The sequence below is a fragment of the Buceros rhinoceros genome, unplaced genomic scaffold, assembly GCF_000710305.1.
Source record: "Buceros rhinoceros silvestris isolate BGI_N320 unplaced genomic scaffold, ASM71030v1 scaffold37973, whole genome shotgun sequence".
NCBI lineage: Eukaryota > Metazoa > Chordata > Aves > Bucerotiformes > Bucerotidae > Buceros > Buceros rhinoceros.
This window is the reverse complement of record NW_010402499.1, coordinates 1-12105: the sequence shown is the minus strand read 5'-3', so window position 1 is coordinate 12105 and position 12105 is coordinate 1. Positions and strand designations below refer to the sequence as shown.

At 43.5% G+C, this 12105-nt stretch overlaps 1 protein-coding gene across 1 annotated transcript in view; it reads right to left on the bottom strand.

The window, feature by feature from the left end:
• Positions 1 to 12056, bottom strand: part of LOC104490383 (xanthine dehydrogenase/oxidase-like) — a gene marked incomplete at both ends in the record, with an annotated part of 19638 nt that extends 7582 nt beyond the window's left edge. Inside the window, 11 exons of the mRNA XM_010132657.1 lie at positions 408 to 559; positions 1341 to 1433; positions 2230 to 2371; positions 3571 to 3657; positions 4086 to 4154; positions 4409 to 4477; positions 6685 to 6746; positions 7564 to 7690; positions 8786 to 8894; positions 10067 to 10163; positions 11865 to 12056. Of these exons, the coding sequence (XP_010130959.1) occupies positions 408 to 559; positions 1341 to 1433; positions 2230 to 2371; positions 3571 to 3657; positions 4086 to 4154; positions 4409 to 4477; positions 6685 to 6746; positions 7564 to 7690; positions 8786 to 8894; positions 10067 to 10163; positions 11865 to 12056 (1199 nt within the window). The remainder of the gene's footprint in view (positions 1 to 407; positions 560 to 1340; positions 1434 to 2229; positions 2372 to 3570; positions 3658 to 4085; positions 4155 to 4408; positions 4478 to 6684; positions 6747 to 7563; positions 7691 to 8785; positions 8895 to 10066; positions 10164 to 11864) is intronic.
• Between the last annotated feature and the right edge of the window lie 49 nt (positions 12057 to 12105).

Genomic DNA, 12105 nt, shown 5'->3' with positions numbered 1-12105 from the left:
CTTTCCCTTTACAACTAGGGGAAATTTTTTCAGATCTGATGCATTACACCGACTACCACAGTTGTGCTGGCAAAAATCCACACACCTGCTTCTCTGAAGTTTGTCCAGCACTCTAACTACATTTTTGCTAAATCTCGCTATGGTTTCCCCCACTTTTCCTGATAACAGCAATGAAAGACTTGGACAACCACCGTTGTTTCCTTTGCTCTCTAAACCCACGATGTCAGTGTAGCACAGACACCAGCCGCGACCAGCGTTGCTATCAGTTCCTGAGGTTTGTTCACGGTTCCAGGCTCTTTGCCTAGGTTTCTCTTGTGAGAAGTGCAAGGCATGCCAACACTAGACTAGGCAGGCTTGCTCCTCAGACTGAGCTTTCAATTCCGGTCCGACACTCCTGAGTCACTTACTGCAACATTCCTGATCTGCGGCCCTGCAAACCACCGCAGCTGTTCAAGGACAGCCTGGAAGACCTCGGTTTTGTAAGGAGGAAGCTCTGCCACCGCTTTTCTCAGGACCTCCTCTACGGAGCTCAGGGTACAGGCAGCACCAAAGGTGACTCCTGTAAACAAATGAAAAGAATTGTTCTCCCAAACATCAAGGTACACAAGGACAATTATAACTGTATTTACAAAGCTTAGGTGTCACTGAGTTTATTTAGACAGCAGGGTTCAGAGAAGATTTACAGTCACACTAGACCCTTTTGTACACATTGCATGTAAACATCACATCCTCAGAACAAAAGTCACCTTGAAATCGCAGCTCGTAGTGGTACTGCCTCTCACACGACAGTAACACACCATCCTTTTGCCGCGGTGTATTATGAAAGCTACTCCCCTCCTATGGGTATTATATTTTCCTTTGAGAAGTGAACTCCAACTCTTCTCCAGTTTCCACACCTTAGACATGCTACCAGGCATGGGGCCGCATGTGCTACATTGTCCTAATTACTTCTGTTTGTAAGCTTGGCTTGTTTCGGCAATGAAGATAAATGCAATACTTAGTCACTTAGATTGTCAAATCCAGCATCTTTCCCCCAGTGCCTAATTTTTAAATCTTTCTGAGTAAAAAGATAGCCCATTGAATCCCGTTATCAACCCAGTTCATATACGTAAAACACCACGCATCAAACAGATTAAATGTCTGATGTATCTTCAAGTGAAAGCCCTCTTTGATTCTCAAATTATTTTTACATAACGCTCGCTTGATTCCCTGCATGGGAGAGACGTTAATGCATACAGAAAGCAGGGTTTAATCTGGGGGGTTTCCTTCATATCCGCTTTTTTATTCTGTGGAGTCCCCACTCACTCCACAGGCTTTCTGCCTCTTTTTTTTTTGCTCACCTGTTTCAGTGTGCTGGACAGCATTCATCTCCGAGATCCATGCTGGTGCTAGTATCACTGGATACAACATGTTCTTTAACCTCATCTCAATACCTTAAGGAAAAGTAAGATTTCTTCAGGTGACAGAGCGCCCAAGTTCACTGTTTCCCAGTGAAATGGCAGCAGGCCAGTTAGAGCCAGTTCATTGACCGTCTGTTACTCAGAGTACGTAAGGTCACAGAGATACAAGCTGTTTTCCACTACCAGCAGAATTCTTATGGAGACGTTTTAGACACTCTTCTCTACACTTACGATAACCTTAATTGCACTATTTATTAGTTGTGTAACCTGGCTATTGCTGTACATAATCCTTCAAAAAGAACAATTAATGCAACGACCCATGCAAAGTTTGGGGATTGTCTCCCGAACTGATTGCTCAGGGTAACAGAATAACTAAATACATCTGAACTCTTCTCCTCAGCACTTTTGTTTGCAGAAGTTTGGTTCTTCTGCTTGTTTGGTTTTTTGAAAAAACAGTAAGATTTCAAGTCTTGAGAGTTTATTCACTGAAAAACCTTTCAAAACACAGATTTCACAACTGAATTAATGTGATTATGAGGACATTTTATGCTGCGCCACTCCCCTTTTCTCAAAATTCCTCGAAACTAGCACAAAAGCTCAAAGGTCTAGATAAGCATTTTTTTTCACCTGACACAGCAAAGAACACGAAAAACATTCTCTGTGAGATTAATCTACCTGAGAAGAAAATTTGTTCCTACTTACAACCTGAAGACTAAGCAGCTATTTAACAGCAATGGCATGAAGGATATTTACATTTGCACTGTTCTCACAAAATACTCTGTGGAAACTTTCCCAATTGCTCGTAATGAACATCGGCTGTTCCTCTTACCCACTTCCGTGTTCCCCACAACAAGCTTGGCGTTGGGGTACTGGGATTTGAGAGCCACCAGTTCCTTGAGACTTGTAGGCTGGATCCACATCACACGCTCGCCTTTGAAACACAGCTGTTTCGGCTGTTTGTTACTCTGAGTCTGCAAAACGAGTTTGGATAGAGCTCAGACCCTGCATCGGCCAAGAATCCCCGCTCACATGCTGCCCATGCCTATGCCAGGTTCCTGAAGGGGGTGTGATATCCACACTGCTGCTGGCCGTTAGCCATTCCTCGTCCTTCTGCTAGCAGTGACGAGAGACTTTTTCATGCTGACAAAAGTTTTCCCTTCCTGATATTCCCAGGTACATCCTGCTGCCATATCTCCCCAGCAAGTCCTCTGCCAGCAAGCTCCATCTGATCAAAGTTGTGGCAGATGCCTGTGGCTTCAGCCATCTTAAAGGTAATGGGGTTTCTGTTCTCATTCTCTGCTTTCACGGTCTTTAGCACTGCTGAATTTGAGCTGTACGATTCTGGTTCACTTTTTAATTTCTTCATCCAGTGACTGACAAAAACAGACTAACAGGGCTGCCCCCCAGCATCAGATCAATCTTTAGGCAGGCCAATGTCTTAGAGAAGAAACAGAGGGGACGTATCTCAAGGTAAATGTATATTATGCTATGGTCTACGAGAGCCTGACATGTTTAGGCTGGATGCAGCAGCAGAACTAAAGACTGAATTTCAGTTGTTTGTTAAATGTGAGGGAAGCTGTAAATATGCCATGTGCTGGGACTAGATTCGTGGTTGGGACATGTTTGCTTAGAGGAAAACTATCTCAAAAAAATCAGAAATGAAACATGGAGAGAAGCTAATCTCACCCGACTTTTGACATCAGTGCGAGCCAGCCAACTCCTACTCCTGCTACACTGAGTGGAGAGAAATTGGTGCTTTTGGGAAGTCATCTGGTTGAAACATATATTCAGTTACATCCCATAGCTCCTACTTCTACTCCTAGACAATAAAGGGAGCACAGGGCAATTAGCTTGCATACGACTGTATTGAATGTAGAAGTTCACATCCGACCTTGTAAATTGAAATCTGAATGTCAACAACTGCTCCACCCCTGGGTAGGCGGTGACTGAAAGGAAGGCAACCCGGGAGCGGGCATGTATGGTGAGAAACAGAGGAGGGCCAGCCGTGTGGGGCAGGCACTTAGCCTGCATATCTTTCAAGCCACACTGGTTTAAAAGCCTTCACTTTATGGCAACGTTTTGACTGTCATTTCCTCAGGTCAGAGACATCGCCAACAACCGGAACCCTGTGCATAACAACAAAACCAACACACCACTTGAATGAACTTACTATTAACTCTGGTGGGAAGATTGGTTCCTGTGTAGGGTCCAGTGGCTGGAACTCGGAAGGATTGAACAGGGTGGATGACATCATTGCCTACGACAGAGGAGAAAGCCATCCACATACAACCCCAACTCACTTCTCTTTCCAGTAAATTCCTATTACTATTTAATGGAGCAAAGAATGGCAAACACAGCGAAAAGACGCCACCTGATCCAGCGTCTCAGGTTCTTCAGTCATATTCTTCTGATCACAATGCATGTCTGGTCAGAAACCTGAACCCTGAACACACTAACAGGTTTTGCCAGTCAAAAAGTGACATCACTTTCACATTGGCATGTTAAATTACATCAAAAATATCTTTTCTGACCAGTTTCTAAGACGAGTATAAAATACAAATTCATCTAAATTACTTTGCATAAATACAGTTGAATTAAAATCATTGGGCGTTGTCACAGAACAAGGCATAGTTAAGCCTTCAAAACACAAGAAACAGAAAAAACTAATATTGAGAGGCACCTTACCAAATTGTCGTCTTTTTCATTCTTGCAGCAGCCTGGACCGTTGGTTTTTCCTCCACAGCAGCCTCTGTTCTGAAGAAGAAACAGGCACACTTCACCTCACTGGTTCAGAAGGAACACATCTAGCTCACTACTGCAAAACCCGTGTCGTGATGGCTGGTCATGCTAACCAGGACACATGCAGCCGAGCGTTTTCTAACAGACATTCAAACCAGCTCAGAAGGCTCTGAATATCTGTGCCACAGCAGAACCAAGAGGTGAATAATGCATTGAAACTCCAGTACTATATTGCAAATCGAGACTATAGCTTTTAAAATTCAGCTTACCATGCTATTTTCCCTCTCACTACGACAGCATCCAGTGCCATTGGCTATTCTGCCACAGCAATTGAAGTCCTGTGGGAACAAAAACTGTTCTGAGAAAAATGTGCAGATTCCAATGAAATGAAGTAGACTTGATTCACTTTTCAGAGAAATCGATCCCACATTTATTATATACAAAGCAGAAATGCAAGATGGAAGGTGTCAAGCAAGTAGGTGTTTCCCTTGCCAATGGAAGGCAGTATCCAGCGGTGTCATGGCTAGGTCATGTCCGGTCTGCTGACAGACATCTTGTTTTGGTTTAGACCTGCTCTGACCATTTAGCCAGTAGCTCTGGTCCAGCTGGAGCTGTGAGGAGATACCCAGAGAAGAATAAAAGGGACAAGAACATAAAATACAATACCCAGTACTCTACCAGTATCCAGCTGCATTCAGCTCAGGGGCTACCTTGGCCCACTGTGGTTTCTGTCTATTTAGTAACACTCAGTAGCTCTCCATTCAAGTACCTGCTCAGTCTGCCCTAAGTTTCTGGTGTCCCCAACACCCTTTGGTGAGTCCTACCTCGTACATGGTAGACCATCTGCCTTTGTTTTCAACCTAATTCCTACTAGTTTCATTTTTTGACATCTTGCTCTTTTATTGGAAGAGGCAGCATTCCACCTGCCCATCCCAATTTTGTAGATCTCTATCAGGGACCAACACAAACCACTGTATGGGCTACGCAGAGCCCCTTTCCCTTCCTGACATCTTTTTTCCAGGCTGAAGCTTCCCAGCCTACGCAGTGCTTCCTTGTGTGGAAGCCAGGTTACCACAGATGTGATCCTTGTTCCACTACTCCAAATCTTTTCCTATTCTACTGTACCCTGTTAGAGACAAGAGGACCAGGACTGCGCAGAGCACTCAAGTGCAGGAAGAGCCATGATGCAGCCAGTGGCATGGCAGTGTTTTCTGTTTAGCTCTCTACCATTTGAAGTGTTGTTTTGACTGCTAGTAAGCATTGGGCTGATGATTCCATGGAGGTGTCTACTGTAGCTCGAGATCACCTTCCTGCATGGTGACAGGAAGGTGATCTTGTGTTTGCTCACAGCCTATTATTTTATATGTGAAATGAAGACTGTCTTTTACTCTGTAAATTGCTTTGCATTTTGTATGCCTTTCTATTCTCCAGTCTCTCAGGTTCATAAAGTCCTTCCGAAATTCCTCAAAGTCTGTTCCTGTCTTCACTACCCACACTAATTTGGTAACAGTTAGGTTATTTTCTTAAATGACTGCTCACTCTCTTTTCCACCTCCATCCATTGGGATATCTTGAACAGCCTTGCTCCCACCACAGGTCCCAGAAGAACTCCACCAGTGACCTCCCTCCATTGCAAAAACAGGCTATTTTCTCCTACCTGCCATTTCCTGCCTTTTAACCAATCTGTCATCCATAGAGAGATCTTCCCTCTTACCCCATGGCTGCTTATTGTCTTTAAAAGTCTTTGGTGAGACAGTGTTGGAAGCCTGTTGGGAATCCAAGTAGACTATATCAACTGGGTTTATCAACCATTTGTAATGCATCTCACTCCTGCTTGTATTCTCTTTTGTTGATCGTAATTCTGGATAATAAAATGAAATTAATGGGTAGCATTCTCAATTCCTTACTTTGGATACTGAGTACCAGCGTAGCCCTGTAAGTGGCTAGTAATCCCTGAAGTACTTAATAACCCACTTTTCTTCACAACCTCGAGCAGTCTTTCAGGAACAAAGGGACTAAAGAAAACTTACAGCAAAGCTTTGTACCTCACCCAAACCAGCAGATGAGTTCTGGGCAAGGGCTATACAGCGGAGACTTCAACTTCTTGACAGAGCTATTTCAGCTCTGCAGCTGATCTTTCAAGAAATCGACTTTCTCATCACGTTCCCCCACAGTCTGTCCTTATTTGTGCACCATACCTTTACACTTTTTCCACATCAGGGATCATCTGCAAGCTGTGTTATGCAGAGATGCTGAGCTTTTCAGAGACTTACAGAGAAGAATTACAGAGGCTGATTACCTGCGATCCAAAAAGGGACCATCAGGAAGATCTTAAGGTGCCTCACTTCCAGCTGGAGTGAGTAAAGGAGTCGGTTTTCTTGCATTATGAATGCATGAAGCACGAACAAAGGGGGCAACAGTTGGAGCTGTGTTGTGGCAGCATGCATATTTTCTTCCTCCCCATTTCAGCTCATGGTGTATTTTAGTACAGAGAGAAAGACAGCCAGCCTTCCAGATTTTTTTAAACATTATCTGAAGCCACTTACTTTAGCAAATGTCCTGTATCCTTCCAGAATGGGTCTGTATCCTGTGCACCTACACAAGTTCCCTGCATTGCCAGAGCAAAAGGGTAAAGATTTAGTCCATTTGCCTGAGAATTTCTCTTCTTTCAGAACATTTTATTGTTTCTCATAAAAGCTTGTAAAATCTAGATAAAGCTAATAAAAAACTGGGAGGAGGAACATTTCATTAGTAATCTTGCAACAATCCTTTTTTGTTGAAATTTTAAATTGAAATTAATTTAGGGGAAAAAAAAAAAAAAAAATCAATCTGCCCTATTCAGTATTCATTTACCTCAGTTGTGCCTACCGTCCAGTCCCCTGAATTACAAAGAGGTTGCATTCTCCTGCATCTGATTTCTTCTTGGGTCACTGCTAGAAGCATGGTAACAGCTCTAACCTCGTTGATAACAGCAGCCTCTCAGATCGTTCACATAGTTGGATTCCGGCCCACTTCATCATGTATATTGCTGACTTTGTCCTTTACTTGAGATTGGCTGGCCCAGATGCTCTCTGCCACCTCCCCAGGTTTTTGTGACAGCAATGAATGATATGGAGGCTCTTACAAGTCTCCCAGGGACAGGCCACCTTTGGTTTTGTGTTAAGCTTAGTGGAGTCCTAATCCAAGGCTAAGGCCGCTTGTCACTGCTTCAGGACAAACAATGAGCTTCTGTGAGATTTTCCACAGGCCGTGTTTGTTCACTTCCTAGCACCTGGTCAGCCTCCTGGTGGAAAAGCTAGTCCTTAACCTCATAACAATCATCTTTAACAAAATACATTAAACAAAGGTGCACCTCCATCCCATTGGGTGAAGCAGGTGTAATGAAAGCAGAACAGGTTGCACCTCTGCAGGGCTGTGAGTATTACCTTGGAAAGCATCTTCTATGTCCTCCATTTTGGGCTCGGGCTTGTTCCGAAGCAATGTATACATGGACATGACAATGCCTGGAGTGCAAAAGCCACATTGGGACCCATGACTTTTTGCTATTCTCTCCTGAGAAAAAGTAACAGCAACCGTCAGTTCATAATATCAAGGTGAGCTCATTGTTGTGCTTGTTTCTGTAACACCTCTGTTAAAAAAAAAAAATCTCTCATCAGAGATGCTAAGACTAACATCAGATGTTCTCTAAGGAGATGGTTGGTTGGTCTGTAAAGCAGACTTCAAAGAAGAGAACGCTCCGAGAAGTTTACATCCAGCCTTTAAACTCCCAGTGTAACTGAAGGCAACTAGAAGCCTCCAGTGAGATCAGGAGCTCTTCAGATATACCGTGCTAGAAAGGTTGGGGACACCTGTATAGACCTGAGTTTGAATTCCAAAGCTTAGCTGTTACGATCTTCAGCGGAAGTAGGGAAAAGAAAACAAGCAAACAGAGGTCAGATTAGCTGTCATCCATTCACGCGTCTGACTTATTTTTGATATTGTTGTTTACTGTCTCAGATAGACATTGGCACAAGTCCTACCACTGTATGAACTGAGATGAACCAGTTTCTCTTAAAGGAGCAGGATCTCTGACAAAGTAAAGGCAAGACTTCTTCAGTAAAATGTGCATTATAACACCTTGCTAGAAGAGGAAAGTTCTACATTTCTATCACTCCTCCCTACTGAGAGTATTTTGGCACTCCAGAAGAAAGACGTTTGCTCAACCGAACCCTACTTCACCGCTGCAGGGAAGGTTCCTAACTGTGCTGGATGAGACATCAAGGTAATTCATGGAAGGCCAAAACCTAACTCTATTTTTTTGGCTCTGAGTCATTATATAAGCTTTCACTACAACACTGGTCTTTCCAGTCACTGAGATTTGGTCCAGGGTGTGGAATAAATACAGTCACAGAGCCCTACAACAAAAGCATTAGCAACTCAGCCAGGATATCACCAGTTAACTTGTTAGGGCATAACAGAGCCACAGCATTGACCCAGGAGGTTGATTCTGCCACTTAGTCATTCCCAGAAGCGAACACTACTCATGCGGAAAGTCAAACTCTCAGCTTTGACATCATGATGGAGGTCTGAACACCCTGGAACAAGGTTAATTAACATAAGAAGAAACATGGTTAGAGGGTTTTAAAGTTAGTAGTATTAATCACTTACCTGGGCTGGGTGAAGCCTGGATTTTGTGTTTCCTATGCCCTCCACAGTAGTTACAGCCACACGATGCAGGGCACAGACAGGGAAGAGGCAAGCGTTAGCAGTATGGTGGCTAAAATAACAAATTAAGGTCATTTCATCTGACAGTGCTGCTCAACAAAGGAAAAAGGGAACAGGAGGACTGAAGAGCACTCAGAAACTGTAGCAGTGAACACAATAGAAGAACTTAAATAGATGTGATACAGGTCCCACAGCACCTACTCAACCAAAGGTCTCATCAACTTGAAGTTTAAACTGAGTGTGCACAGTAGGATTTGACCTACAAATAACTGCTTTAAACATCTTTGTTTCATGTAAAGCTACAGAATCCATTTAACTAATTTATAGGGGCACACTACAAATACCAGGATGTTACACAGCTTGCCTGGCGCACTTGCAAAGTTACATGAGAGCATGGAGTTCTTGGTCTTTTACCTAGGAAACTGCTTCCAGACGGTATACGTAGGGGAAAAGCTCAGGCTGAAGGTAAAATAGATAATGTTGACAAAATTCTCATAGAAAATAGCTGTTTTACTAACTTCTATCAAGAGCAAATAATGACCCCAGAGATACCCTATTCAAGGCCATATTACTAAGCAGAAACACTAAATTAGATAATCCCAAGTTAAAATATCTCCAAGCATTATTCCAAATATATCCAAGATTTCAGTGCTTTCCACTCCCCACAGTAAAAATAAACTGGGGCCTGTCCCTCTGCCTCATTCCCTCTCTCCATTCCTCGTTTTGTTTGATTCCATTTCTTGATTCTTCAATTAACTAAGGAGAGAAAGAAAGGTGGTCTCAGGAAACAAGAGTCATTCTGAAGATCACAATAGAAGTAGAGAAAAAGTGAACATCTGCTGGCATACAGAAACCGGATTATTGTAGTAATAGAATAGCAATAAAGATTGTATCACAGTAGTCATCATTTGGGTCATCACAGCAAAAAGTCATATTACATTGCAAGAAAGGAACATAAAGGTTTTCTGAATTGGGAAACGGCAGATAACCTGTGTGCTAGTCAGTGCAGAGATTTTTCGGGCACAATGAGATAGTTCCCTATCAGCGCTGTGCAGTTCTCGTCTTCGCTTTCTGAGTTTATGTTCTAAAAGTGAAGTAGTATGTCTTGGCAGAAACGTACATTACACAACATTTTTTAAAAATAGTACCACATCTGGAATGCCAAGAGCCTGGATCTGTCCCCATTTCATTTCTCTGCTGAAGAGTTCAGACTGTAAAGGATACATTATTTTCTTCCGAAAGGGATCATACTTGGATATCATAACAGTGCAAGCGCCGCATCCACCTTCTCCACAGCCTAGTTTTGTTCCACATAGGCCCACTGAGAGAACAGGAATCAAGGAAAACATGAAGAGTATTGGCAGAAGCCTGCTCAGATAGTTGTCGATCAAGGCTTAGCAACAAGGTCTTACTGAAAACCAAGTACTCTTTTTGTTTGCTTAATAACATAAGCAAAGTTCCAAATGCTGGCATGTGAGCTTTGAGATCAACACCCGAAGCCCTAAAAAGGAGGCAGTCCATGTTCCAATAGACTCTTAGAACAAACAAAAGAATTCTGAACTTCAACAGTTCCCACTTTCCATTAGACTCAGAAAAGGAAATTTCATGAGGGAGACAAAGCAGTCAGTAACTGTTGAGCAGGAGCTGTTCAAGCACACAGCCGCATCCCTGAGATGCACGGTGACATCTCCATCAGCACCTCTCACCAGTGGTGGTTGACTTTTCTACACCTGGTGATTCCTAACGCCTAGAAGGCTCTCAGGCTGGGCGGCCAGGCAGTGCTACAAGTCACGCAGCTCAATCATGGTCTGGCCACCCAAACTTCACTCTTAGCCCTAGTTGTAATGACCTCCCCCTCGCCAGGGACAAGCCGGCCAAGTACATGCCCCGGCAGCCTGGTTCCAATCAAACCACAGGAGTGAGACACTGAGAGCCAGAGCTAGCAGAGCTGCACAGAACCACTGCACAGACACTTGGGAACTCACAAGTGCAGGGATTGGCCTAAGCAGACTCCTCCACAGGCTGCAGAGGGCATGTCTGTATTTTACAATCAGGCATTACATCAAATGTTCTTCAAAGGGATTGCAGGACGCTATTCCTTGAATCACTTCTGCTTTGTGCTCCTTCACTGATTAGCAAGTAATTACATGCTGCTATTTATTGTGAGGAAGACTGGCCAGCACTGAGACTTTTGGTGGGAAAAGAACAGCTGCTTTCATTGTCAGTGGACATATGCCTGTGCTGAGAGCATCAGCTTTGACCTCTGGAAAAGCAACAGACATCATGATACAGGGAACTCAAAGCCATCGTGTAGCCTTCACTGTAAAGCTTCTGGAACAGACCATTTTCACAGCATCATAAAAATCATAAAATCATTTAGGTTGGAAATGATTTAAGATCACTGAGTCCAACCATAAACCTAACACTGCCAAGTCCACCACTAAACCGTGTCCCTAAGCACCGTGTCTACTTTTCATTCAATTATGTGACTGCTTCAGCAGAAACACAGCTTTCCTGTGCCATCCAATGTTTCTCTTAACAGTGCTAATTGGCCTCGATAAAACATGTTTCTTAGAGTACTTGCCTGACCCTCACCAGTCATCTACACAACAAGTTCACCAGGACGTTCATGTAGAAGACAAGAAGGTTTTGAAGAGCTGAAATTATCTTTACAAAGCTATTTGTGTAAGATATTAACAAGCTTAGACATAAAAGGGCTAGTGGTAAGAAGTGCACGCAGGCACCAGAGTCATGCCACTTATTCTCCCTCTTGACCTTTATTCACCCAAGGTACATTCAGACAAAATAGGGCTGTCAACCTTTCTGCTGGAAACCTCGCAAGGGAGTGTGATTTATATCTCTGTACTTCTTTCACATCCCAGACAAGTAGAACATGGCAGCACGGTGAAATAAATACGCATGATTGTATCTAAGGAATACACCAACACAGATGTGAAGAGTTTGGCATATGTACACAGCCAGTTGGTCAGAGAAAAACTCTGAAAACATGGAATAACACTACCTAGGGAAGCAGACCTGGCATAGCCAGCCTGGTCATCGCAGTCATAGCTACCACCCAGCTCCTGAAGCTCACCTGACTCGTGTTCACCAGTTTCAAACAGGCATGAAATGTGACTGCTTATATCTGCTCGTGTAAATACGCCCACAGTGTGCGGTGGGAACTCCTGCCTCCAAGTTTGCATCCCTGGGTCATCTAATACACAGGTCACAGGATAATCACAGAATCACAGAATCATCATCCG